Below are 26,744 nucleotides of genomic sequence, written 5' to 3'. Positions count from 1 at the left end.
TGCATGCCTGTCTCATAGCATCTCTCATACTTGTGTTGAGTTCAGTCTGTTACTGGACTGGAAATCGATTAAGGTAAGATCTTATTAATCTTTGTAACCTAGGAGAGTATTCTGTGGGCATAGTGGTTGAATGAATGAGGTAGAAAGGTATGTTGGGCTCATAGGAATAATGTTCTTAGAAGTATGGGGTAAGCAGTACAGGAATGATGGACGACTAACTAGGGAAAGATTCAGATTCATTTCATCCTCCATCATAATGGCAAAGTTAAAGGTGAGTCAGAATAAAATAGTTTGGAAAACACTGTCAGAGATAGAACATAAAGAATCTCAACTATTTCTACACTGCTGAAATCTTTCATGCCCAATCTCTTTTCACTCATTCTTTTTAACACAGCCTCCTCCTCACCTGTTTTGTACTTTCTCTCTCAATGTTTCTTTTTTTCTCTTTATTTTCCTTCTTTTTTTTCTTTGAGAGACAGACAGGAAAGGAGAGAGATGAGAGGTGTTAACGCATAGTTGTGTCACTTTTACTTGTTCATTTATTGCTTCTCATTTGTGCCTTGAGGTGGAAGTTTTGATGGTTCCAGCAGAGCCAGCGACATTTGAGCTTAAGCTAGTGACCATGGAGTCATGTCTATGATTCCACGCTCAAGCCTGAGACCCTCACAATCACGCTGTTAAGTCTGTGTTGGAGCCAGAGGAGCGCACGCTTAAGCCAGCGACCTCAGAGTTTGGGTCCTCAGTGTCCCAAGTCGACGCTTTTGCCACGGCGCCACCACCTGGTCAGGTTCTCCTTTAATGTTTCTTAAGAAAAACGAGTGAGAGATTGATTTCCTGGCTCCTTGCGTCCTTTGGTATGAGTCCCAGTCACTTATGAACCTAGCCGCTAATTTTCCTTTCCATTTGACAACCTATATTGTGTCTATGTGGTTGAACTCTGCGGCTTCCAGCAGATGGATGGTGGGTAAATAATCCTGGCAGGAAACTGTAGGATACAGTATATAGAAACACCAAGTTTTGTATCAGAAAGCCGGTTACGCTCTGTTCAGCACTCCACACTTATCCCAAATCCAGGGTTATATTCAGCTTCTAGGACCGCGCGAGTCCCGCAGGGTCCGGGGTGTGGCTTCGTCTGGTTTTCCGAAAGCCCTGGATTGGCTCCAAGGGGGGGGGGGGGTCCGGCCCCGACCAATCAGGCGCGGGGGCGTTGTCAAGGGCGGGGCTACTACTTCCCACCTTCCGCGAGGCGCGTTCCCGGGTTCCAGGCGTACCTAGGGCCACACTTTGTGCTCTGTTGTCCGCGTCCTGCGGGCCAGGAGGCAGGTGGAACATGGCCTCGGTCACTGTGGCAGCAGCAAGACGAAGCCTCGGTCGGGCCCCTATGTTCCTACCCTGGCGCAGCTACCAGACGGAGAGGGGTGTCTACGGCTACCGGCCGAGGAAGCCCGACAGCCGGGAACCCCGGGGCGGGGTGGCGCGCCCGCCAGGTCTGGGATGGGACGGGGCCGTGGGCGTGGGGGCTGTGGAGGCAGGGGACCTTCCTGCCGGGCCTGCGGTGGGTGCTGTTGAGGGCGAGGTCAGGAAGGGGGACGCAGACTGGTGAGAAGGAAGGTGGTAAGGGGAAGAGAGACAGGTGTGGGGGTCGTCAGTGTCGGGGTCACTCTCTGTCCAGCCTCGATAGCTGAGGAACTTTGAGGTCAGGGCCTCAACATCGGTTTCACGCTTGGGTGATCTTCCCACCTTCCGAGTTCAAAGTGATTTTGTGAGCTCTTGTCTTTTCTATTACTTGGTTGTAAACTTGGAATTTAGCTCTTTGCGGAGGCGGGACTGCGGGAAAAGAAAAGTTCTAAGATCTTCCAGTTCCTGCAGTTTACTCAAGGATACATTTCAGGGCTGTATTCAAAGCTCCTGTGAGTGGGAATGTGGGGATCACGACTATATTGTTAGGATGAGGAGGGCAGTTAGTTGTTGGTCTTGGACCATAGCATGGTACTTATTATTTGTTTATGTACTCTAGCTAGCCTCTAACTTTAATTTCAGAGTTTAAAACTCTTTGCTGAAATTAGAACCATTTTACTGGAATTTTATTGGATTAGAAGACATGAGTATGAGGGATTTTTTTGGAATCTCTCTTTTCTGTTATATACTCATGTGCAAGAGATTAATTTTGATTTTTTGATTTATGTTCCAAAGTTATTATTGTATCTTTATTCATCCTCACAGAGTAGAAAACAATGCAGATCAGATCAATTATCAGAATAAAATCATTTGGTATCTTTGATCCGGTTATTTGATTAACAATGAAGTTTCCCTCCATCAACTAAGCACCTGACCTTTGAATCTTACATCACACACTGGAACCTCAGATTTTGCTCTTGACCTCAGGGGACATTTTAAATAAAACTGACTTCTCTCCTTTCGATGCAGTGGGGGTTCTTTAGAGAAGGCATATGGCATACTACATTGTTAATCCCTTGAGGGTAAGACTATAGATATCTTGTTTCACTTTGCAAAGTGAGTGTCAAAAGTTTTATATATTATCAAATGTAAGTGTGTGTTCAAATCACTCTGAATGATATGTAAAGTGCCAGTTTTCAGGCCTCCGTCTCTCTCTTCCCCGGGTTCTAATTTAATAGTCTGAGATGAGGTTCAGGAATATGTATTTTTATCAGGCACCCCAAATAATGCTCTAATAGGGAGTCCATGCCCGAACATGGCCAAATACTGTTATAGTTAATAAGAGATGTGTGTATAAAATGTGTTTGACAATCTCTTCTTCATTTAAGATCATATTGGCATGTGCTCAGTGCCCAATTATTGTGGTCTCATATGAGGTTTTCCCTCACAATTGGTCTCTGATTCCTCAAACAGCCTGGCAGCTAAGAATTAGCCTTGCCTTGAAAAAACCGGGGCTGATTATTCTTAACTGGAAGATTATATGCAAATAACCTGGGAAGATTTGGGCTGGTGTGTTTTGAAAAAGGTCACCGGAGCTAATTTTATATATAACCACCCCTCTTCTCTCATCATCAAATTGTCCTCCCCTTCCCACTAGTAATGAACTTGCTTGGTGAAATTTGAAAGTCCAGTATTGAGTCAGAACTACAGGCCAAGGGTATGAGCTTGTGTATACTGGGCAGGAAGAATCAAAGAAATCCTGGGAAACAATTGTTTGTTGCATAGTTACGGGATCTAGCTTAGGGAACTTCATTGCTAAGGGTAATAATTTTATTTTCATTGTCCTTATTTTTTTTACTACTTTGAATAAAACTTAAAGGCAAATAGGCCATTCTGTAACTTTTATCAAAATTACCACTGCATGTAGGATTTATGACAACTTTTCCTTCTTTCTGTTTTAGGACTTGTCACATTATTTTATAATAACTCTTTTTGTAGATCATTATCTCCCACTAGATTGCATAGAAGAAGGTAGAAGGAGAGTTGCTTATATCACATCCAATAGTATCTCACTTGGTCATCTGTTTCTATATACCTGCAAGGGAAACTGGAAAGCCCAGTCTTTATTCAGGGTAGTCTTTATTCAGCTAAAAATTATTTTGAGAAAGAAGAGAAAAATAGATATCAGAAAATAACTAATAATCACCACACTTGATGTCTTTGGCCACTCAAATAGCCTAAGCTTTCTTCCAATACATAGAACATGTTCATCTCTTTCCATTCAATTCCTGAATCCAGCTAATAGTCCATTATTTCTGGAGAATGTGTGGTCCTCTCCATTAGGTCTGGCTGTGACTCCTCATGGTATGGAATTTTATGAACTGGCATCTACTCCATATGTACACAAAGAATATATAAAGAGAACTTCCTTCTGTAGAAGGAAAGAAGGAGGAATCTGTAGCAGTCACTGATTTGGTTCAAATTAGTTACCAAATCCTATTGGGGAGGAATGACAAAAGTTCCTTGATATGGCTATGTAAAAAGATTACAAGTTTACTTGGCCCTTCAACTCAGCTCTCTGCCCATTCCCACCCCCTACCCTGTACCCCCACCCCCACCCCGCTCCATTCCCCTGGCTTTGCCTGATGGGTTCTTTACCCATTATCTTCTGTAGCATCTCTGATATGGACATGCTTTCCTTTCACAGTCTATTTTGATAAGATTAGGAGATAGGGTTTTGTTTGTTTGTTTGTTATTTGTTTGTTTTTCTGGTCAGAGTTGGGATTTCTTTGGCAATACAATTTTCTTACAAAATTCATAGATCTGCAGTCTTTTTACTTATGGTCATTTCACGAACAAATTGCTCAAAGATCTTATCTAGACCTAACATTTGAGCCAGAAAACTCCAGTCTTATGTATAGTGTTTCCTACCCATTCAGCTTAATTTAATGGTGCTTACCTTGAGATCAACCAAAATAATAGGCTTGCATGGGAAGACCACACCCTTTATCTGATCTTGAAGTCTATGCTGGCTCTTCACCTTGTCTAACTGGGAATGCTTACTAGAAGGTACTTAAAGAGGGTTGTTGCCTTGGCTGGTTGGCTCAGCGGTAGAGCGTTGGCCTAGCGTGCGGAGGACCCGGGTTCGATTCCCGGCCAGGGCACACAGGAGAAGCACCCATTTGCTTCTCCACCCCTCCCCCTCGCTTTCCTCTCTGTCTCTCTCTTCCCCTCCCGCAGCCAAGGCTCCATTGGAGCAAAATGGCCCGGGCGCTGGGGATGGCTCTGTGGCCTCTGCCTCAGGCGCTAGAGTGGCTCTGGTCGCAACATGGCGACGCCCAGGATGGGCAGAGCATCGCCCCCTGGTGGGCAGAGCATCGCCCATGGTGGGCGTGCCGGGTGGATCCCGGTCAGGCGCATGCGGGAGTCTGTCTGTCTCTCCCTGTTTCTAGCTTCAGAAAAATGAAAAAAAAAAAAAAAAAGAGAGGGTTGTTTTCTTATCTCCTGTTAGACAGCCTCTTCAAAAACCACCTTTTCTAATTAGTTCTATTTTCCAAACTTGCCAGGGTCTGCCTTCTAGGTACTGAGACCACAGAGAGTACCTCCATGCAGTGTGAATTTCTTACCATTTCTTTTTATGGATTAGCTAGCTCCAACTTGATCTCATCTTTCTCCCAGGGCTTTCCTGAAAGTGACAAGAAACAGTGAACACACACTATTGAGCAACAGGTTCCATGGGCATTTGGCCTACTTTCACGGTATTTCAGGTTGCAGGTGACAGTTTTCCAAATGTTTTTTCAGATAGAGTAACACTGCTATCAGCTTCCTGAATTATATGGGTCCTTGACACCCAGTGCATGGTTGCTAAGCCAGTCATGCCATTTCAGGTTCTATGATTACAGCAAACCACCTTGGGTACCAAATTCTGTATTAGATAGGATGAGTTCAGGGCCTGTGCCAGAAACCTGAAATAATAATTGCAAATAAGATTTTATTTAATCTAATACGGCATAACAACTTTTCTCTGCAATGTCATAGGGGGTCAAGCTCCTTCTATGTTGTTTCTTCACCATCCTGTGGGTGTTGCTTTCAATTCTGGTCTGAGATGGCTCACCACTACATCCACATATTGGCCAGTAGGACCGAGGAAAGGGGGAAGAGAAGAGAACAGACAAGAGCCAAAAGTTATATACATCACTTCTATTACCTTCTTATTGGTCTGAAGTTACCATATTTTTTGCTCCATAAGACACTTTTTTCCCCAAAAAAGTGGAATGAAAAATGCCCGTGCGTCTTATGGAGCGAAAAATACAGTACTTTATTAAATATTGTAACACACCATTTGGTTCAGAATATTTTTTTTCTTATTTTTCTCCTTAAAACCCTAGGTGTGTCTTATGGTCAGGTGCATCTTATGGAGTGAAAAATATGGTAGTCATCTGGCCACACTGGCTGCAAGGAAGGCTGGTATGTGTATCTCTATTGTGGGTGGTCAAATACTCAACTATTACCCTGAAAGAAAAGGGAAAATGTATACTGGGAGTTATAGCAGTTTCTGCTACAGATGTATGGTAAAATTCTTGGGCTAGCATTCCACTATCAACCTTTTCACCTCATATTTCATAAAAAATTTTGAGCACTTTATTTCTCAAAGATTTGCTTTCTTTATATTTTCACTAACCAGGATCCTAGTCTAGTCCTTTAATTCTGGTGTGTTACAAAGAAAAGCTTAATTCAAAGGTTCTTAACCTAAGTCCATAAACCCCTACGAAAAGATTTCAGAGGGTCTGTGAACTTTGCACAACTCTGTGTGTGTCTCTGTTTCTAGGCAAGGGCTTGTAGCTTTTATTAAATTCTCAAAAAGGCCTGACCTGTGGTGGCGCAGTGGGATAAAGTGTCGACCTGGAACTCTGAGGTTGCCGGTTCGAAACCTTGGGCTTGCCTGGTCAAGGCACATATGGGAGTTGATGCTACCTGCTCCTCCCCCTTCTCTCTCTCTCTCTCTCTCTCTCTCTCTCTCTCTCTCTCACTCCTCTCTCTCTAAAAATAAATAAATAAAAAATTCTCAAAAAGATTATGACTTCAAAGAGGTAATATTACTAGCCTCTCTGGTATTAAAATATGTAGCCTACTTCTCTTGTAACTTAGTCTACTCTTTCTATAACACTGGTTTCATTGAGTCATTTTCTTTTTTTTATTTATTTTTATTTTTTATTTATTCATTTTAGAGAGGAGAGGGAGAGACAGAGAGAGAGAGGAGAGACAGAGAGAGAGAAGGGGGAGAGGAGCTGGAAGCATCAACTCCCATATGTGCTTTGACCAAGCAAGCCCAGGGTTTCGAACAGCCGCCTCAGCATTTCCAGGTCGACGTACCACCACAGGTCAGGCCTAAGTCATTTTCTTACTCAGGTTTTCAAAGGCTCTATCTTGCCTCTTAAAATTAAATCTAAGTCTTTAGCTTGGTATTCAATGCCCTTCATATGTCCTGACCCATTCTGCCTTCTTTTTACCTCCCTCCAACATGAATGCCCCCACATTCCAGTCTTTACCCAAAGTTGTTCTTTATTCTGTGCTTTCTTTTTTTTTTTTAAGTGAGAGAGAGACAGACAGGGACAGACAAAAAAGAAGAGAAATGAGAAGTATCAACTTGTAGTTGCAGCACTTTAGTTGTTCATTGATTGCTTTCTCATATGTGCCTTGACCAGGGAGCTCCAGCTGAGCAGTGACCCCTTGCTCAAGCCAGCGACATTGGGCTTTAAGCCAGTGACTTTTGGGCTGAAGCCAGCGATCATGGGGTTATGTCTCTCATCCCATGCTCAAGTTGGCAACCCTGTGCTCAAGCTGGTGAGGCTGCACTCAAGCTGGATGAGCCCACACTCAAGTTGGCGACCTTGGGGTTTTGAACCGGGTCCTCAGCATCCCAGCTGGATGCTTTATATTCCTTTTTCCTTTTTTTTTTTATTTTTATTTTTATTTTTTTTTGTATTTTTCTGAAGCTGGAAACGGGGAGACAGACAGACTCCCGCATGCGCCCGACCGGGAACCACCCGGCACGCCCACCAGGGGGCGACGCTCTGCCCCTCCGGGGCGTCACTCTGTTGCGACCAGAGCCACTCTAGCGCCTGGGGCAGAGGCCAAGGAGCCATCCCCAGCGCCCGGGCCATCCTTGCTCCAATGGAGCCTCGGCTGCAGGAGGGGAAGAGAGAGACAGAGAAGAAGGAGAAGGGGAGGGGTGGAGAAGCAGATGGGCGCTTCTCCTGTGTGCCCTGGCCGGGAATCGAACCCGGGACTTCTGCACGCCAGGCCGACGCTCTACCACCGAGCCAACCGGCCAGGGCCGCCTTTTTACTTTTTATCCATTCTCCATGGCCCACCTCATTTCCATCTCCTCCAGAATATCTTTCCAGACAGCACCAGGCCATCCTAATCTGAACTCCCTCAACACTCATTATGGAGCCTTTGGACTGTATTGAACTTTTTCTGATTTATTGTGGTTTTGTATAGGGACCATCTTCTCACTTTCATTTTAGGATTCTCCTGGTGAAGACCTAGTATTATATTCTTTTTAGTTCTACTCTTAACTGAATACTTATTAACTGATTCATTCCTGTTAAGACATGGAAATAAGATTTTGTATATGCAGTTTATTTTACATTTAGTGTATTAGAATTGTACACATATAACCATAAGCCCAAGTACCAAGAAAAGAAGCACTTTATATATTGGGCAATCCACCATATTACTATTACTATATTAGTAACAGTGTGTCCTATGTTTCAGAAAAAAGTAATAACTTCTTTTTTGCTGAAAACGACAATAAGATTTGTTGTTTTTTTCTTAAATTCTGTGTGTGTGCTCATGGTCAGTTCCATTAATTAGGACGGGAGGCTGATGAAGCCAAGGACATGGTTTGATGGACTCGAGCCTTTTTCATGTCACCTGCCAGTAGTCCTGAAAGGTAGCTCGTTGCTTGAGAGGAATGACTTTGTTAGTGTCGTGGATTATGTACTTAACTTTTCAGTACTGGCAAAGTAAATCAAAGGACAAACTCTATTGAAACTGACTCATGGTATCCTCCAACATCAAAGGTGACATACGAAGAGGGAGGAGGTATAATCAGAGTTATGGTGTCTCCCTTCTCCCCTTTGTCCTTCATCAACTGTCTCTCTTCATATGTTTGTCATGGCTGAAAATCATTGCTTTCATAGGATTACTACATCATTCACTAAAACTTCCATTCTATTAGGCTTTAAAAAGATATTGAATTTGCTTCTGGTAAACTTTTGGATGGCTGTGGTTTTACTAGTTAAAATTTGACCTGTACTTAGAATCCTTTTGGCTGGCTATTAGTAACAACATGTACTTTAACCTCTGTAAACCTCAATTTTCAAGTAAACTTGAATTTTTTTATTGACAATCCCAATTAAAATGGAGATGGGTTTAGGAGTGGTGATTAATAAATATAAATTTCACTGTGGAGGATTTGGGTTATAAAAAATGGCAGAATTTAGTCATCATCAGGAAATGGAAGCCACAGGATTCCAAACAGTGTTTAGTGGTTACTGACCTTTACTGAGCTTTAGTAGTTGATATGAGAGGTTATAGGTATGTTGCACATTAGAAATAACAGGAGCCTTTACTGGAGTCATGGGGGAAATGGTTGAAGAAAATCTTACTGCATTAGAGATTTTTAAAAAGTCTAAGTAATTCTGGAGTACAAATGCAGACCAAAAGTACTAATGACATTATGATATGATCTAGATATTTTGGGGGGAGGCTGTTTATGACCAGAGGATGAAAGCAAATTGTATTGACTTTTATTTTAAGCAGTAAGTATAGTTGAGTTTATCAATGTGCTTCATACTGATTAATATGAACAATTTTCTTCCTGATAATAAAACATTATTCAGTGCCCCTAACGTGTTTGCTTGAAGCGGAGAATAAAGTAATTGATGTAGCTATCCCTATCATATCATACTTTCTTTGTTCACTTCCTGTATTAAATAAGATTCTTTTGGTCATGGGCTACAGAAACTAACTCTATTTTAAGAAAAGAGTGACCTTTGTTGGAAAGTACAAGGGTATCTCCTAGAACTGAAGGATAAATGTAGTGAATCAGAGCTAGCTCTGGGAATATTGGCAGAAGCTGTTTGGGGGTTCATAGGGCGCAGCTGTTAGTGTACCCAGCTCCACTGTCACCCAAAATATGTTTTGGGTGTACTTCAGACCACACCACATTTGGACTCAGCATATAGTTGCTAAGCTTTATTACAGTGATATATAGGGATACACAGCTGGGTCAGAATGGAAAAAAGGTACAGGAATTGTCTGGAGAAACCATTATGCAGTCTGTCTTATGCTCTCTTTCCCATGGTGGGTAGTAGTAGAATGCACACCTCTTCAAGTGACAAAAACACTACAACATATGTGCAATGTTTCTGTCCAGGGAAGCCCATTAGAGGCTCAGAACCCAAGGTTTTTATTGGGAGATGTTTTTGTAAGTACCATCTGCACATGCCAAAATTCCAGACTCCCACTAGAAAAGCAGTTATTCAGCATAAACCATGTTGTTTGCACAATCTAGGCATAGTGGGTCACCCTTATCAATTAGAGAGACAGGTGAGTAAGATACATATTTCTAAAATCCAAGTTCCCAGGCACCAGCCAAAGGCCAATGTTGCAAGCAGACTTTTCTAAGGATAGCTATCTCAGGCTAATTCTTTTCTTATAACTTATCTCTCAGTTCTAAATTTCAAAATCTGGAAAGATTTGAATCTGACCCACTTCACTTTGGGTATCTTCAGAATCCATGAACTTGTGGAGAGGCCGAATGGAGTGATATAGACAGAACTGCTGGAACCCACCCCCTGTGATGGGAAGGGCAAGTCAGAAAAAGAGGCTCTACATGAGCAAGAAGATTTTACTGCAGCTCTCAAGTGCTCTGGAAAACTTTCATTGTGAGGCTTCTGTGACTCTGTTACAGTATGTGGAATCTCAGGGCTTCCTTCATTCAAGTAATAACATATATTTCTTAAGCATCTACTATGTGCCGATCTGAGCCAGAAGCATGCCTCCAATATTTTCCATTTTGTTTTGAAGAAGAATGTGTATGTGTTCTGTTGTTTTCCCTATTTTCTCTGTTTTTTTACGGATTTAACTTAAATTCCTCTGGACTTTTAGAGATATCATGAGTTCTAAGTTGTTTTGACAGTATTGTGCCTAAGATAAAGTTATTCTTTTTTTTTTTGGTAAACCTTTGATTTATACAGCAATAGGAGGTTATTTTAATGAAGAATATATGCATTCTATTGCTGTGCTCTCATATTATTATTATTTTTATTTTTTATTTTATATTCTTTAAATAGCCTAATTTAATTATTTTCATTACATATTTCATTCTATTAAATAGATAAATATTTTGTAACAAATACTTTTATAATAATTTGCTACAGAAGAAAAACAGCACAAGCACATATATCCAATGCATTTGAAACTAGAAGTTGGTCAGTTACATTTTGAGAAAGTCATTGAAGCAAAGCTTATCATAAAGACCTAAGAGATGCTTTAGTTATTTTAACCTATGCATTATATCTTTGCTTGTACCTATGCAGTATTTAAAGAGAGCTTGTGAAAGCAATCTGAGTGCAGCATTTTTCTAGATGTCTATAATTTCTCTCCTGATATTTTACTTTTCCTCACAGCTTAGGAACAAATATAAAATTATTTTTACCAACATTTAGTCAACTGGTAAGGACAGATATGCAGGTACACTGGGAGAGAACCCACTAATCAAAAACTTTCAGCCTGACCTGTGGTGGCGCAGTGGATAAAGCATCGACCTGGAAATGCTGAGGTTGCCGGTTCGAAACCCTGGGCTTGCCTGGTCAAGGCACATATGGGAGTTGATGCTTCCAGCTCCTCCCCCATTCTCTCTCTCTGTCTCTCCTCTCTCTCTCTTCCTCTGTCTCTCCCTCTCTTCTCTAAAATGAATAAATAAAAATAAAAGAAAAAGAAAAAAAAACTTTCAGAATGCAGTGGGCAGCTAGCTTGTTCAACGAATACAATTTAAAGAGCTCTAGTGTACATTTCTACTGCAGAAAACTTAGAAAATGTGATAAACAACAAAAACCCCAGAAATTTTGACATAGGATAAATGATAAAGTTTTGGTTTGTTTCTTTATATATATATAAAATATAGATACATACATACATACATATACATATATATGAAGTATATATACTAATGTGCCATATGTACTATATAATGAAATATATACTATTTACTCATAAACACATTTTAACAAAAAATAGGCTCATGCTATATATATTATAGTCCTTTTTAATCTAAATAAACAGACACTTTCCCATTAAGCATGCTCCTACAGCATGATTTTGTAATGACTTCTGGCCAATGGGGATTAGTTAACAACACTACAGCATGTCTCTCTGAGGACGGGGGGTTTAGAAAGAAAGAGAGGAAGCATTGACTCCACTTTCAATGTTTGAGAGGTATGCGTGATCACCTTTTATCGGTGTCCTGACAGTATAACAGGTTCCAGTTAGGACAGAAGGGTAAGGAATGGTCAGAGAAGAGGTTAAGAATGTCAGAAGGTTTGTTAATCTTGAGATAGAATTCCAGAGATCTACAGGCCAGAGAGGGAAGGATATCGGATTGTGTCTGGTAGAAGAAACCAGATATGAGGGTCTGAGAGAAAACTAGACTGTCTCAGGAAGGTTGTAGGATGTGCCCAGAGGTGGGAGGAGAACAAGCCTCTCTTTGGCTCTGCCCCGATAGTGGATGCCACATGCTCTTTGTGACCCCAACTGGCCACTTCATTAAATACACACACATACACACACATGCACACACACACACACACACACACACACACAGGGTGGGGCAAAAGTAGGCTTACAGGTATGAGTATACAAAGCACAGAGTTTATTCTTGTATTATTATTTATTAATTATTGTATTATTTTCCATATGAACAACTGAAATCTACTTTTGCCCCACCCAGTGTGTGTGTGTATATTTAAAAAACTTTTAATAATGGTTGTCTCATAGAGGGCACCCCTTAAAAATACACTCTTGTCTCTCTGGCATTGCAAGACCCTGGTTTTCCTCCTAATAACCTCAAACACTTCTGGTAAGGCTCTTCCTCTTTACTCATTTCTAAACTATTTGTACTCTGTGGATCTGCCCAGGGTCACTTTCTCAATCTGCTTTCTTTCTGGGTGATCTTCTCTACTTTCCACAGCTTCTGGTATCATCTACAAAACTCCATCTTTAGTGGGATAAGTCTAATAGTAAATATACAGGCTCACCATCACTAAACCTTCTCTCAGTAAACATTAACTTACAGAAATCACTGCTCCAATTTCTAAAGGCTTACCAACCAGGCTTTTAATGATACTCTAGAAGCTTTGGCTGGTTGGCTTGGTTCATAGAGTGTCGGTTTGGTGTGCTGTTGCTTCTTTTATTCTAGGCCATTCCTTGTTTCACTGTCCCCAGCTTTAATAAAAGTACTCTTAAAATCACCTGGACTCATGTTGTTACACACTACCAGCTGGCCTTAGGCAGACCCCAAGGGCCAGGTTCCCTTTCTGGTAATACTACCTATCTCTATTTTTTATGTAAGGTATTGAAAAACATCTTAAATAATAATTAAGAGGACTAATTATTCATAATCTCAACATTATTGACATGACTTTTTTAATTTGGAGTATTCTCTTTTAATATTTATTCATGTATATAATTGTTTTTTATCTGAATACATTCATTTACATTTTGTTTTAGTAATTTTAGTTATCATGAGATAATTTTAAAGAAATAAGTGTGTTTTTCTGGATTCTGATAGTCTTTAATCCTGAAAACCACCGGAAGGATGTGATGGGTGGGAGCAACACATTAAAATGTCTAAGCCACAAAGGCTTATTTGAAAAACTGATTTTTGTGTTTTGTAGGCATTTCCTACACTGTATTGCTTTCTTTTTCTCCTAAATTAGTTGATCATGGACTTGCCAGGTTGGTGACAGCATATTGTGAGCATGGTCATAAAGCTGCCAAAATCAATCCCCTCTTCACTGGACAAGCTCTACAGGAGAATGTGCCTGAAATCCAAGCTCTTGTGCAGACCCTGCAGGGACCCTTTAATACCACAGGTAAAGCCCATTGACAACAGACCTACCATGTGACAGCTGCCAACCAAGGTGGGGCTTTCTCTGTTTTTGAAGATCCCATATGCCCACTGGAGCTGAGACTTTTATGAGGTGTGAGGAGACAGTGAGGGGCACATTCAAGCACTATCAGGGAGGAGCAATCTTAAAATTCTAGAATGTCTTTTGATAGGGCCCATTTTTTCTGCATTCAAAAACCTATAGACAGCCTGGCCGGTGGTGGCACAGTGGATAGAACCTTGACCTGGGACACTGAGGTCGCTGTTTGAAATCCTGCCAGCTTGAGCGTGGGCTTGACAGCTTGAGCGTGGGGTTGCTGGCTTGAGCACGAATCATTGACATGATCCCAAGGTCACTGGCTTGAGCAAGTGGTCACTGGCTTGGCTTGAGCCCTCCCCGGTCAAGGCACATATGAGAACCAATGAACAACTAAGTGTAATGAACAACTACAAGTTGATGCTTCTCATCTCTCTCTCTCTCTCTCTCTCTCTCTCTCTCTCTCAAGTAAAATAAAAGATTCTGTGGAAAGCTAAGTTATTAATTGATGTATCTACTGAGAATTTAAGCAAATACTTTTCAGGCAATGTAAAATTAAAAAAAAATCTATAAAGACAGCCAACAGGTGCATGAAAAGGTACTGGGAAAGTGCAAATCAAAACTATGGTGAGATATCACCTCACATCTGTTAGAATTGGCTATTGTAAAAAACAGAAATTGGCAAGGATGTGGAGAAAAGAGAATCCTTGTGCACTGTTTGGTGAGAATGTAAGTTGGTATAGCCACTATGGAAAACAGCATGGAGGTTCCTCAGAAAATAAAAAATAAAACCATCTTATGATCCAGCAATTTCACTTCTAGGTATTTATCCAAAGGAGTTGACATCAGGATCTATTTTTTTTAAATATTGCTCAATTCTTTATTTTTATTCATTCATTTTAGAGAGGAGAGAGAGTGAGAGAGAGAGAGAAAGGGGGGAGGAGCAGGAAGCATCAACTCCCATATGTGCCTTGACCAGACAAGTGCAGGGTTTCGAACCGGTGACCTCAGCATTCCAGGTCGATGCTTTATCCACTGCGCCACCACAGGTCAGGTGACATCAGGATCTTGAAGAGATATCTGCACGCCCATATTCATTGCAACATGGTCAATCAATATCAAAGATCTAAAGTTTATTTTAAGAAACCATAAGCAATACAAATTAAATGTTGGTTTGTTAATTCATGTTGTAGATTTAGGCAAATAACTGATAACTTATTTGATGCTGAGCTAATGAATATTACAAACTTTCCTTTTCTTTGACTCTGAATATCAGGGAGATTTCCTCTTACCTTAAAATGTTACTTTGCTATCAATATTAATTTACATTAGATAACCATAGACATTGCTTTATTGATATTATTAAGCCTGGAACATTTTGGGAGATAGATATTTGGGATAAAGGTAGGACATCAGATTTGAAGCTATAAAGCAGATTAAAAGTAGCTTTGCAATTTTAGTTTAAAGGATTATAACATCAAAATTTGTCATAAAATGGTATGACTCTGACTTTGTGAAGAAAGATTTTTTCTTCTAGTTTTACTACCTTATAGTTTTTTACTATATTTTTAGTTTTGCTTCTAGAAAAATATAGATAAGCATTGATAATGACACAACTTATTCGGAACAAAATGCTCTGAATTGAAATAATTATTTTAGTATGTTCTATAAGTAGTTACATTGTTGATTCGTCTTTAAGAGGATCCCTTTGATTCCATTTCTTAGGATTATTGAACATGGGGAAGGACGAGGCCTCTCTTGAGGAAGTATTAGCGCATCTCAACCAGATTTACTGTGGGCAGATTTCCATTGAAACCTCCCAACTTCAGAGCCAAGAAGAGAAAGATTGGTTTGCCAGGCGGTTTGAGGAACTTGAAAAGGAGACGTTTACCACAGAAGAACGAAAAAATCTGTCAAAACTAATGCTAGAATCTCAGGTATAAAAGTAGCAGCTAATATCAGTACAATAGTTCAACTCATTTCCTACAAAGATATATAAATACTGAAGAGAGGGAATTAGGCATGAAATCACTGACGGTACCTCCACTTACCCTCCGTTGCCTCAACACAACAGACAACATAATGTACACTACTTTATTTTAAGTAGTTACCAAACAATGGAGCTGTTGGTTCTTCCAGAACCAGAATACTTTTTATATACATATTTGTCTATTCACTCTATAAAAGATAACAAAACCCTTAAGATCTTCTCATTTGTGTTCTCTGAAGTGATAAAAAACAAAACAAAACCAAAAAACTATGCATGAAGTAAATTAGTACAAATTGATGGAGCTGAATTTTTGTCAGGGGCTATTATCAGGACTCAGGCATATCAAGATAACAAGAAATTTATTCCCAGACCCTAGCTGGTTGGCTCAGCAGTAAAGCATCAATCCAGCATGTGGAAGTCCTGGGTTCAATTCCTGGTCAGGGCACATAGGAGAAGCAACCATCTGCTTCTCTACCCTTCCCTCTTCCTTTTCTCTCTTTCTCTCTCCCTTTCCCTCTCCCGCAGACATGGCTTGAATGGTTTGAGCAAGTTGGTCCCAAGTGCTGAGGATGGCTCCATAGCCTTGCCTCAGGTGCTAAAATAGCTCAATTGCTGAGCAACAGAGCAGTGGTTCCAGATAGGCAGAGCATTGTCCGGTAGGGGGCTTACCAGGTGGATCTCATTCAGGATGCATTCAGGAGTCTGTCTCTCTGCTCCCTGCCTCTCACTTAATTTAAAAAAAAAAAGAAAGAAATTTATTCCCAATAATTTAGACCATTGGTTGGCTAGTTCACAGTCTTGATGAAATAGTATTGTAGAGCCTGATACTAAAACTCAGGTACTGGTTTGAGGCAGCAGAAATCTGAGTCCTAGTGCCTGCTCCGGAAGAGCACACATCTGAGGGGATCCCTCTTGGGGTAAGTTATTCTACGTCTCAGATTATTTTCTCTACATACCTTACTGCTGTCCGGTGTCCTTGGCAAGGCTTTCCTACTGGACTCTGGGTGACTTCCTTCTTTCTCTGGGGTAGGTAGTGAAAGGGCACAGCTGCAGCCACTTGGAGTAGTGCAGGGTCTTCTTAACAACACACCCAAACATGTCTGACTTTGACCTAAGTGGTTGGCTATCTTCCTATAACAAATGTGTCTGATGTGATGTGCCATAGGAATTTGACCACTTTTTGGCCACCAAGTTTGCCACAGTGAAGAGATATGGAGGTGAAGGAGCTGAAAGCATGATGGGCTTTTTCCATGAGTTGCTAAAAATGTCAGCCTACTGTGGGATCACTGATGTCATCATTGGGATGCCCCACAGGGGTAGACTTAATTTATTGACAGGCCTTCTGCAGTTCCCTCCAGAGGTAAGATATTGTCTGTGACATAAAATTGTAACAGAGTAACACCAATGTTAATATTTCCTTTTAGATAAATTGACTAAGCGTATGAATCATTGGTCCAGGACATAACTTAGTTAATTGATGGAATCCAGTGCTGCTGGATAGACAGGGTATCTGGGTTGATTTTCTGCATAGCCTTATATGGATTCTCTCTTTATTTAGGGAAGTTAAAGATTAGTTTATTTCCTCAAGGATGATATGAATAGATAAATTCTGCTGTTTGAAGCACACCTTTTTCACTTCATAAGAATTATTCAAATAAACATAAAGATCTGTGCAATTTTATACAATTTTACCTTCCAAGAAATCAATTTTACCTGCCACTTACCTGCAGAGTTTATAATTTCATAGGGTAGCTGCATCTTGGTATTTCTATTCAGTCTAACTCAACTGCTGTGCTCTGTAGGTCTCTCGAAAGGCTTGAGAGTCAGGACTGAACATCTGATATCAGGGACCATCAGAGAGGTTTGATATTTAATTAGGTTGTGGCTATGATGCATGGATAAGCTTCATCATTGTCCTTGGCCAGAGGATTAAAAATAATTACAAATGTTAAAGGGACTGTCAAAATTAGATGGAGTGAACAGAGCCATGGAAGTGTGTGTTGTTCTTAAGAATATGAGAAAATTCTATGTGGTATTATGTCTGGGGCCAAGCTTACCACTGTTACTCATACTTCGATGTTTCTGATGCTAGAGATTGATAATCAGCTTTTAAAAGACATATACCTTAGAAAATGTAGAGTATGGCAGGACAAAGTGATTGTCAGATGGAGGCATGTGCTCAGATACATGCAAAAATTTTTAAACTACAAATTGCATTCCTAAAATATCTCAGGCAAAGAAATTGCTCAAAGATGCAAAAATGATTATAAATGATCATATTTGTGACAAACACATCTGTACCCACACTGTGGATGTTCCTCTGTGTAGACAGGTACATAAGAAGCTTTTGCAAACGAGAGAAGTTTTTGGGTATTCAAATAAATTGGCTAATTGAAGATAACATGCTGTTTTTGGTAAATACTTTAGTTTGACACGCAACATTGTTACTTATTATTCAAGGAACTTTAATAATTTAGTTCATTTCTCTTGCTTGTTTACTTTTAAAATGGGTAATAACATCTGTCTCATAGAAGATAAAAATGAAGTGAGAGAATATCCTGTAAATATTGGACTTATATATAGTTTTTTTATTTTAGAGAGAGAGAAAGAAAAACATCTACTTGTTCCAGTTATTGATGCATTCATTGGTTGACTTTTGAATGTGCTCTGACCAGGTGTGGAACCTGCAACCTTGGCATTTTGGGGCGAAGCTCTAACCAATTGATCTACCCAGCCAGGGCTAGGACTTGTATAGTTTTTTATTTATTTTTAATTTAAAAAAATTTTTATAAAAAAAATTTTATAGTGTTTTTTTTGTTTTTTGTTTTTACAGGGACAGAGAGAGAGTCAGAGAAAGGGATAGATAGGGACAGACAGGAACGGAAAGAGATGAGAAGCATCAATCATCAGTTTTTCGTTGCAACACCTTAGTTGTTCATTGATTGCTTTCTCATATATGCCTTGACCGCGGGCCTTCAGCAGACCGAGTAACCCCTTGCTCGAGCCAGCGACCTTGGGTCCAAGCTGGTGAGCTTTTGCTCAAAGCAGATGAGCCTGCGCTCAAGCTGGCGACCTTGGGGTCTTGAACCTGGGTCCTCTGACATCCCAGTCTGACGCTCTATCCATTGTGCCACCGCCTGGTCAGGCAATTTTTTTATAGTTTTTAGATGTAACTTGAACTAAGAGTATATGTCGTTCCCTTCTAAATGGGGTTAAGTTCTATTATTTTTCTCTCGACCTTTAATAAAATTAACTCAAAAATTTATTTGAAAATGTATTCTAAGAGATCTATTTAAGAAAAATTATTTTTGCTTATTCCAGGTAGAGGTCACCTACTATCTATGTCATGTTAGATTCTTTATAAAGTATTGGTACTTCATTTGATTGTGAAGATCTCCAAATGCTTCTGTGTATTCAAGCAGTTAGAAGTTTATGCCTATTTTTAAATAATTTATGGTAATAATAATTATAAAAGCATGTACATAAAGTTTTTTGTATTGTATTATTTAAACTAGCCACTTCTTCCCTAGTCTCCATTATGATAAAAAGAAAACAAACACAAAAACATTTTTTCTTGCATGTATATCCACAATAGCTGATGTTTCGCAAAATGCGAGGCTTAAGTGAATTTCCAGAAAACGTCTCAGCCACTGGAGATGTCCTGTCTCACCTGACCTCCTCGGTTGACCTGGACTTCGGTGCACACCATCCCCTGCATGTGACAATGCTGCCTAACCCCTCGCACCTGGAAGCTGTAAACCCCGTGGCTGTCGGGAAAACTCGGGGAAGGCAGCAATCTAGACAGGATGGGGACTACTCTACAGATACTTCAGCTCAGCCTGGGGACAAAGTAATTTGCTTGCAGGTACTTGTAGCTTTAGAAAGTGAGACCAGAGGCTGGGAAGACCAGAGAGAGAAAGAATGTCCAAGTTGGTTGATCTGAAAGGAGATGGCAGACATTCCAGATGAAACAGATAAACTTGGGAAAAAATATTCTGGGGTTGCTTTAAAAGTCAGTAACAGCTATGAGGTCTGGTATCAAGGCAACTGACTGCAGACTGTGGTTTTCACTCTGCTTTTTCTTTCTTAAGTTATGAATTAACTAAGGGGCTATTGACCGACTGGCATACCTGCTACTGCGAGGGGATGCATGTCATTACGTCTCTTAAAGTGTGGGCTTCCAGGAAACCACATGGGACCCATATAGCTAACAAGGCTGCAAGAGTCTGGATTTCTTTCTTTCTGTCCTTTTGCTTGCTTGTTTTTAAACGAAGGTCTTTGGTATTAGGGTGAAGAATGCAAATTAGTGTGACTCCTGCTTCCCCTGCCTCCCCCCAGTTTTTCATAACCCAAAAGGTATCTTTTAGAGGTTTGGATTCTGAGTCACAATTTTTTCCTACAAGTGTTTCTTTAGTACAAACCTTTAACTACCGAGGGATAATTAATCCTGGGTGTTAGTAATTGAGTCTTCAAATCCATCACAAATGTATAAATTTATAAGGCAATAAGAATATTTGGCTCTGTGTACAAATAACCATATTATGTTATTCATGTTAATTTTTCATGGGCCAGAAAATTATATAAAATACTTGGAGAAAGGCAGGCTAGATTTGATTATGATATGGTATTTCTAAATAGAAGTCTTCAAATCATTAGCCAGATAATCTCTTTGTCTTTCTCGTGACTTAACTCATGATATTTGAAAATATTTTAGTCATTTCCATTTACTCACTACATTAGCAGATCGTATGATTGATTTCTGAAGAGGTGAAAATGACCTTTTCTTTAGCGTGATGAGAAACTTCATCTGCCATGTTCCCAAAATATTTTGCCCTGCTCTGTGTGTGTATGTCTTGCCTTGCTCAAATACATAATTTTAATTTCTTGTGGAAACTCTAAATTTGTAACCTATAAAATGGTGGTGAGTGAGATTCCCAGTGCTACTTTTTCTGCCTGTCTTCTGTTTATCTTAGTTCTGGACCTGGTGAGAGTGGATTTTCACTTGTGATATGTGTGTGTCCACCCCCACACTCACCCCACCCCAGTCATGTTTGGCTGAGCAGCTTCCACTTTATTCAGCGTTTGTTTGTGCTTTATGGAGCACAGGGGATTGGTTCCTTTATTTAAGAGGCAAAATAGGCCCTGGCCGGTTGGCTCAGTGGTAGAGCATCGGCCTGGCGTGCAGAAGTCCCGGGTTTGATTCCCGGCCGGGGCACACAGAAGAAGCGCCCATCTGCTTCTCCACCCCTCCCCTTCTCCTTCCTTTCTGTCTCTCTCTTCCCCTCCTGCAGCCGAGGCTCCATTGGAGCAAAGATGGCCCGGGCGCTGGGGATGGCTCCTTGCGCTGGAGTGGCTCTGGTTGCGACGGAGCAACGCCCCCTGGTGGGCAGAGCGTCGCCCCTGGTGGGCGTGCCGGGTGGATCCTGGTCGGGCACATGTGGGAGTCTGTCTGACTGTCTCTCCCCGTTTCCAGCTTCAGAGAAATACAAAGAAAAAAATAAATAAATAAATAAATAAATAAATAAATAAATAAATAAAGAGGCAAAATAAAATTAGCAAATGCCACAGGTGTACTTGAGTGCTAAGAATCCTAAGACCAGATAACATGATGCAGGTTATAATCCTATATTACAATATGTTCTTATCAATGCCTGTACTGTAACATTTTTGTAAAGGAGAAAAAAAAGGCACACATCTTTCTTTCTTTACTGACCTCCTTTTACATCTTTACCCCATAAAAAATGCCATCATTAAGGGGGCCTGAGGGTAAGGAGTCCCTTGACTTCATGTGGGCCACCATGTGGCTGCTGGTTGGACTTTACAATGTAAAAAGACAAGGACTCTGCAAATGAGAAGAACTGAGTTCAAATCCCGGCTTTGCTGCCTTGTAGTTTGGAGCTCTTGGTTCTGCTACTTGAGTTCTCTGAATCTTGTAGACAAAATAAGAGTACATGATGTTTCTCATGGTACTCTGAATATTCAATGAGAGCATGTCCATGTTAAGTTCCTTAATTCAGGAGAAAGGCTTGGAGGTGTGGGTAAATAAGTAGAAAAAAATGGAGGTATCACAATTACAGAAGGTCTAGCATCTAATGCAAGCCATATGAAATATATACTCTTTTTGAACCTTGGTTTTCTCATCTGTTTAAGGGACAATAATGACTTTCTTACCTGTCCCACCACCCTCAAATCTGGTTGTTAAGTGGACTAAGAGAGATAATGTATAGTGCTGTGTGAATATGATAAAAGGGTATGTTATTACTAGGTATAAATATTCCAAAATATCAGTTATCCCTGTAGACCCTAGCAGTGGGAAGGTGTAGACTGGAAATTTCACTTAGACAAAAGAATGCTTCCTTTCTTGCCCCAAATAGTTTACTTATATAAAAAATAACTATAGGATATTAACAATATCATTAAAAATGAATTTCTAAGTAGTTTTCTTAATTCATATTTAGGTATTTTAATTGTTATTATTAGAGCCACAAAGATTGCCTTAAGTTAGGGCATATCAGATCATTTTATTTTTTAGTTCGGCATCTTGGCTGTTTATGATAATTTTCTTTTTAGCACAAAGTCTGTGGAGCTTATATTTTCTTCTAAGATCTACAATTTCCTCATTATTAGTTTTCAGCTTTTCTAAAAACAAAAATTTCCCCTCTTTGCCAACTTTCATCTACCAGGTTTTGTGATATTATGGTCTAGAACACTTCAAATGTTCTGGGAAAGTGGCACATTTTAAACATTTTCTCATAATAACATTTTGTTTTTCTCATCAATTTATCTTGCTTCTAATGTATGATATATCCCCCCACCCCACATACACACACTTCCTGTTTTGACTGTGACATCACTCTCCTTTATGTTCACAATGGTCTCCAACACAACCATCTGGAATTAGCTGATGTGAGCTACACAAAGTTTTTTTGGGGGGTAAGGGGTGATTGAAAAGGCAAGAGGGAGAGTTCAAAGCTGTGCACTATTCCTTGTTTCTCACAGGCTGTTTTTACCACAGCTGATATTTCCTTTGTACCTCCAATAGTCCTTTCTTCTATGGTGCTGCTGTATTTACTAGGCTATTGATGAGTATATAGGAAGTGAGGCATGTAGCTGATGATATGGAGTAGAAGGAGTAGGTCAACTGGTAATGGTTGCAAGAAGAAAAGAACTGATTTAGCATCTTTCAAAGCTTCTTTAGATCAGCATAACCATTCTAGAAAATCCTACAACAGCCAATTTTTAGTAGAGCAGCAGAACAGTGAGAGGGTGGTGGTTTTTATTTCTGTTATTATTTGAAAACAATTTATTCCAGTCTGAAAACCTAAATTTCTCCATTGCTTATGTTCCTTTTTCTTTCTCCCCCATAATTTAGGTTCACGGTGATGCCTCTTTCTGTGGTCAAGGGATTGTTCCTGAAACATTTACGCTCTCTAATCTCCCACATTTCAGAATTGGTGGAAGTGTCCATCTGATTGTCAATAACCAGTTGGGTTACACCACTCCAGCAGAGAGAGGAAGGTCTTCCTTATATTGTAGTGATATTGGTATGTAACACCACATTGTTGATGCTGCTGGGTCAGACAAGGAATTTCTAGAAAAACTTCAGTTTCGCTTGGAACACTGAGCCTCACTGGTTATTCCATTTTAAATTTGGGGTCAGATACAGTCAGTAGTCACCCTCATTGTTGTTAATATTCCTTTTAAACTTCAAGTGTAATCTTTATATCCAAAGAAGTAGGACTAGAGTGGAACTTAGGGGGTGCATTATCAAATTGCTTTCATATCCAGTTGAATGATCTGGTGGAAACAAGAGATCAGCACAATGAGTCAACACTAAAGTGACAGTTTTTAGGATGTTGAAACTTGGTGTATTCAAATCTTAGTCAAAAAAGATATGTTCAATTTGATAAGGAGTTAATGTCCAAAATATATCAAGAACTAACACAACTTAATAACATACAATCTAATTTAAAAATGGACAGACATGGAGAAGATGGCAGCGGAGTAGGCAGATGCACAGACTCCCAGCTCATACCACCAAATGGGACAACAAATTAATTTAGGAACAATCAGCATGAAAAACCAACTCTGGAATAAAAGAACAGGTCTCAGAAAACAAAGAGCAAAGAAGAATTCACAAAAATCCTGGTAGGGAGTGCAGGGTTGTGGTGGGGGCTCCCCTTCTTCTAGGAGCAAGGGGTGGCTAAGGCTGAGAGCCCAGAAGGGCTCTCATTACAAGGAGAGAGATCCTGAGAGGCGGGGCCCCTCAGTCTCAGAACTGGAGACCCAGTCTAGAAATCCAGGGACTGGAGGAGACACACAGAAAGCATTGAGAGGGGAGAAGAGCAAAGTTCTGTGTGTGGGAAGTGGTGGGGGTGCCTTAAAGGGACAGAGCAGAAGGAGACCTGCAGATGGCAGTGGAGTAGGCAGACGCACAGACTCCTAGATCACACCACCAAACTGGATTACAAATTAATTTAGGAACAATCAGCATGAAAAACCAACTCTGGACTACCAGAACAGCTCTTAAAAACCATGGAGCAAAAAATAAGCCACACCGAGACTGATAGGGAGTGCCAAGGAGTGGTGGGTCTCCCCTGCTTATAGGAATGAAGGGGAGGGGGTGAGGCTGAGAGCCCAGAAGGGCTCTCATTCCAAGGAAAAGAGCAGAAAATATCACTCACAGCCACTTGCCTGGGGACCTGGCAATAAGGTGTGTTGAAAGAGCTGGCTTGTCTTCCAAAAGGAAAGTGGGGAGAGAGAGACAGACGGTGACAGGCAGAGGAATGCATGGGATGACCTCAGAAGCTGACTCATTCAGTGCTGAAGGTGGACACAGCTGGGGGAGGGGTTGATCCTTACACACAAAACAAGACTAAAGTGGTTCTGGGTGACTCATCTCAAGATATCTCTCCAGCTCCAATCATCGCAACAAAACACAGCTGAAAACAAGAAGTGGGGAGGAGGGGCAGTAACTCAAGTCTCGATGGAGATCTGAGATACACCTTCCCCTACTGAAGTGGAGAAAGCACCCTGCCTCCAGAGAGAGTAACTGGCAGATCAGGCCTTCAGAGTCTCAGGTTACACCCTCCACATTCCTGGATACAGTTTCAAATAAGCCCCCTGCTGAGATCAGTAAACAACACTACCACCCAGTTAAGAAAACTGAGAAGAAAACAAACAAATCAAGACTTCAAAGAGGCTACTAGAAAAGGCGAATCTTACAGTGGATTACAAAAAACAGCTGATTCCAACACAAGAAGACCTAGAAATAACACAACTGAAAATTGGAGGCAGACAACACCAAACCTGGACTCAACCAGCTCTACAAACAACACACCCAAACACACAGACATAATGAGAAGACAGAGAAGTGCAATCCAGATGAAACCACAAGAGAAACCTTCAGAAAATGAACTGAGTGATATGGAAATAACCAGACTACTGGATGCAGAGTTTAAAATAATGATTATTAAGACGCTTAAGGATCTTAGAATAACAATGCATAGTCATTATGAACACCTAGATAAAGAGATAGCAAGTATAAAAAAGGATATTGAAAGAGTAAAAAAGAATCAGTCTGAGATGACAAATAAAATATCAGAAATGAAGACCACAATGGAAGGAATTAAAAGCAGGATGAAGGAAGCTGAGGATCGAATCAGCAAATTGGAGGACAAGATGAACGAAGGCATGGAAGCAGAGCAGAAAGAAGAAAAGAGACTCAAAAACTTTGAGAAAACTCTAAGAGAGCTCTGTGACAAAATGAAGAGAAATAACATTTGCATCATAGGGATTCCTGAAGAAGAGAAAGAACAAGGAATAAAAACTTTATTCAATCAAATCATAGCTGAAAGCTTCCCTAAATTGATTCAGCGAAGGGTCTCACAAGTTAAAGAAGCACAGAGAACTCCATTAAAGAGAAACCCGAAGTAACCTACACCAAGACACATCATAATTAAAATACCAAAGCTAAGTTATAAAGAGAAAATATTAAAAGCTGTTAGAGAAAAAAAGACTATCACCTACAAAGGAACCCCCAAAAGGATGACTTCTGACTTCTCAACAGAAACACTTGAGGCCAGAAGGTAATGGCAAAAAATATTCAAAGTAATGCAGAAAAAGCACCTACAACCAAGAATACTTTATCCAGCAAGGCTATCATTTAAAATTGAAGGAGAAATAAAAAGCTTCCCAGGCAAAAATAACCCAAAAACTCAAGGAATACATTACAACCAAACCAATGCTACAGGAAATGTTAAGGGGCCTGTTGTAAACAGATCAAAGTGGGGAAAGAATAAAGCAAAAGAGGAATACAGCTTTAAAGAATATAATGGCAATAAACAACTACATATCAATAATAAACTTCAATGTAAATGGATTAAATGATCCGATCAAAAGACATAGGATAGCTACATGGATAAGAAAACAGGACCCATACATATGCTGTCTACAAGAGACATACCTTAAAATAAAAGATGAATATAGAATGAAGTTAAAAAGATGGAAAAAATATTTCATGCAAATGGAAATGAAAGAAAAGCTAGTGTAGCAATACTTATATCAGACAAAATGGACTTCAAAACAAAGTAAGACATAAAGAAGGTCACTACATAATAATAAAGGGAGCAATCCAACAGGAAGATATAACCATTATAAATATCTACGCACCTAATATAGTGGCACCTAAATATATAAAGCAGACTTTGATGGACATAAAGGGCAAGATCAACAGCAATACTATAATAGTAGGGGATTTCAATACCCCACTATCAGCACTAGATAGATCCTCGAGAAAGAAAATTAACAAAGAAACAGCAGACTTAAAGGACACACTAGATCAACTCAATGTAATAGATATCTTCGGAACCTTTCACTCTAAGCAGCAGAATATACATTCTTTTCAAGTGCTTATGGTACATTCTTTAGGATAGACCACATGTTAGGGTACAAAAGTGGTCTCAACAAATTTAAGAAGATTGAAATTATATCAAGCACTTTCTCTGATCACAATAGCATGAAACTACAAATGAACCACAACAGAAAACCTCAAAAATTCTCAAACACATGGAAACTAAATAGCAGGTTGTTAAATAACAAATGGATTAACAATGATATCAAAGAAGAAATAAAAAAATTCC

The 26,744-nt window shown here is 40.1% G+C and overlaps 1 protein-coding gene across 2 annotated transcripts in view; it reads left to right on the top strand.

Annotated features, from left to right (window-relative positions):
* The first annotated feature begins 1,229 nt into the window (after positions 1-1,229).
* Positions 1,230-26,744, top strand: part of DHTKD1 (dehydrogenase E1 and transketolase domain containing 1) — a 68,510-nt gene continuing 42,995 nt past the window's right edge. Inside the window, exons 1-6 of one of the 2 annotated variants that reach the window (XM_066384815.1) lie at positions 1,230-1,487; positions 13,407-13,562; positions 15,339-15,550; positions 16,769-16,963; positions 19,199-19,468; positions 22,976-23,147. In XM_066384815.1, coding sequence (XP_066240912.1) covers positions 1,331-1,487; positions 13,407-13,562; positions 15,339-15,550; positions 16,769-16,963; positions 19,199-19,468; positions 22,976-23,147 — 1,162 coding nt within the window. In that variant the 5' untranslated portion in view covers positions 1,230-1,330. The remainder of the gene's footprint in view (positions 1,488-13,406; positions 13,563-15,338; positions 15,551-16,768; positions 16,964-19,198; positions 19,469-22,975; positions 23,148-26,744) is intronic. The other variant, XM_066384816.1, reaches the window with a different exon arrangement.

The sequence above is a fragment of the Saccopteryx leptura genome, chromosome 5 (assembly GCF_036850995.1).
Source record: "Saccopteryx leptura isolate mSacLep1 chromosome 5, mSacLep1_pri_phased_curated, whole genome shotgun sequence".
Lineage (NCBI taxonomy): Eukaryota > Metazoa > Chordata > Mammalia > Chiroptera > Emballonuridae > Saccopteryx > Saccopteryx leptura.
Note: the sequence above shows the minus strand (reverse complement) of the source record. Positions and strands in the feature narration are given on the sequence as shown.